Consider the following 2,114-nt stretch of genomic DNA (forward strand, 5'->3'; position numbering starts at 1 on the left):
GGTACTGAATCCTTTCTCAACCAAATAAGAGGTAGGAATTGGTCGTGCAAACTGCTTTGCCTCTTCGCTTAATAGCGGGAAATGACATCGGGTGGCATCTTGAATCCAAAAAAGGGGCTCACCCATTTGCGAAAACCGAATTTTCATTGCAGTGTCATTTTGGAATTCTATCATTTCTTCCTGAAGGCGAATGTCCATTTCTTCTGCGCATGAGATAAAGGGGTCAGTCAGCCATGTAGGGATCTCCATCTCGATAAGATCAGCAATTCGTATTTTCATATCATCCTGCAGTGCATGAATGTGAGCTGAGTAGATAAGTAATTGACGATCAGTAACATCCTCCGCGATAGTTTTTAAACTTGAGAACTGCTAAAAGTCAAGACGACTGATATTCCAATGAAAGAGATCAAGTTTTGCAATAAAAGATGTAACAGCATTCCTTGCTTTTATGAAACTCTCATTATCTCCTTGTATCTGCATGATCAGCGAATTGCACTTATCAAATATATCCGCGAGGTATGCACAGTCGTGTTTTACAGTTTCGGCTTTCATACAAAGGTTTTCATTATTTCCGAGTAGCAATTCGATGATAGAATCGAACAGTTCATGGAAACGATTGAGGCTTTTTCCTTCGAGAGCCATCTCACTTCTGTGTGTAGCAGCAATTACAGAAATTCATCTTCATTATCTTTACAGAGTTGGCGGAGACATCGTTCATTCAGAGCATGTTTCTTTATACAATTTACCACATCTATCACCATATGTAGAGAATGGTTGAGGGATTCACTAAGTTTATTTGCAGCCAGAAGCTGCCGATGGGTAATGCGGTGTACAGTGAAAACATGTGACACTTCTCTCTTTAATAATGCGACAAATCCATGATGTTAGCCAGTCATAGCACGTGTGCCATCAGTAGCATAAGCAACAATGTTTTTGAGGGGAACAGACTTTTTATCAAAATAATCCTTGATGCAGTCTCGGATAGTCTTACCTTTGGTATCTGTCAGTAGATTCAATGCAAAAAGTAGTTCTTCTCGTATTTCATTTTTGTCGATGAAACGTACGTACCCCAAAAGTAAAGCTTGATTTTCGCATATAGTAATTTCATCAATTTGTAAGGCGACTTCTTTCGATATCAACAGAGAACATAATTTATCCTCAACGTTTGAGGCCATTTCATCAATGCGCCTTCTCACGGAATCGTTGCTAAGAGGAATACGCTTAATAGTCATTGATGGTTCCTGATGTAGCACGGTTGATAATACTTCGGCAATAGCTGGAAGCACCAACAATTCACCCACGGAATGAGGTTTACCACACTTTGCAATTAGCTTCGCTATGTTGTATGATGCCACACGGCCATCCACATTTGTGGCTCCCATCTTTGAAAAAGCAATGGAAGTTGTTGGTTGCTGATTGAATTTATTCTTTTAATGTTTGAAAATATGCCAAATCTTTGTCCCTTTTGTCACTGTCACTATTTATTTTCTAAATATTTAAAAAGACGGGAAGGTTTCATGGCCTCGTTGGAAAAACTTTGTTCACAGAGCAAGCACAGTGGTAACTGCTTATTAGATGGAGATTGAATAAAGCCATATCGCAAATAGTCCATGCTATACTGCCTGCATCTTTTCATTCTCAATGAGGCCATTTTTACACTGTCGCTCGAATACCCTGATGGAATCACAGGTTTTACCTTATCGCGATAATTTTAAGACGCTCAGACAAGTGGCAAAAATTTGATTGGCTAATTAGCTGTAATGTGCTTTCATTCTGCCACCCAGTAGAATAGTTGAAAAGCTGTGTTTCGTCTTCCTAGAAGCGACACGAGTTAGGTGATATTGACCTCGGCAGTAGAATCAGTGCCAACCGCGAATGAGTTCAAATAGTTTGCCATTTACAGAAAAGATTATCAATAATAGCGCAGCAACCAATCGGAGCGCACGCCTCCATGGGTGCAGGGAAAATAACAGACTTGTGTTATGCGACTATCCATTTGCACACAGCAATGTCCTTCAAGGACACGGCAATCTTCCAAGTGATTGGTAAGCTATCTACAAAGTATTTCAGTGCCCCCTTGCCACCCCCTTTGACTTCAATGCCCACTGAAGGAA

The 2,114-nt window shown here is 40.3% G+C and overlaps 1 protein-coding gene across 1 annotated transcript; it reads right to left on the minus strand.

The window, feature by feature from the left end:
- Window positions 1-6: 6 nt before the first annotated feature.
- LOC122558657 (zinc finger MYM-type protein 6-like) lies at window positions 7-2,114 on the minus strand. Its single transcript, XM_043707456.1, has one exon. The coding sequence runs from the start codon at window positions 1,380-1,382 to the stop codon at window positions 885-887; it is 498 nt and encodes a 165-aa protein (XP_043563391.1). The 5' UTR covers window positions 1,383-2,114; the 3' UTR covers window positions 7-884.

The sequence above is a fragment of the Chiloscyllium plagiosum genome, chromosome 17 (genome assembly GCF_004010195.1).
Source record: "Chiloscyllium plagiosum isolate BGI_BamShark_2017 chromosome 17, ASM401019v2, whole genome shotgun sequence".
Taxonomy (NCBI): Eukaryota; Metazoa; Chordata; class Chondrichthyes; order Orectolobiformes; family Hemiscylliidae; genus Chiloscyllium; species Chiloscyllium plagiosum.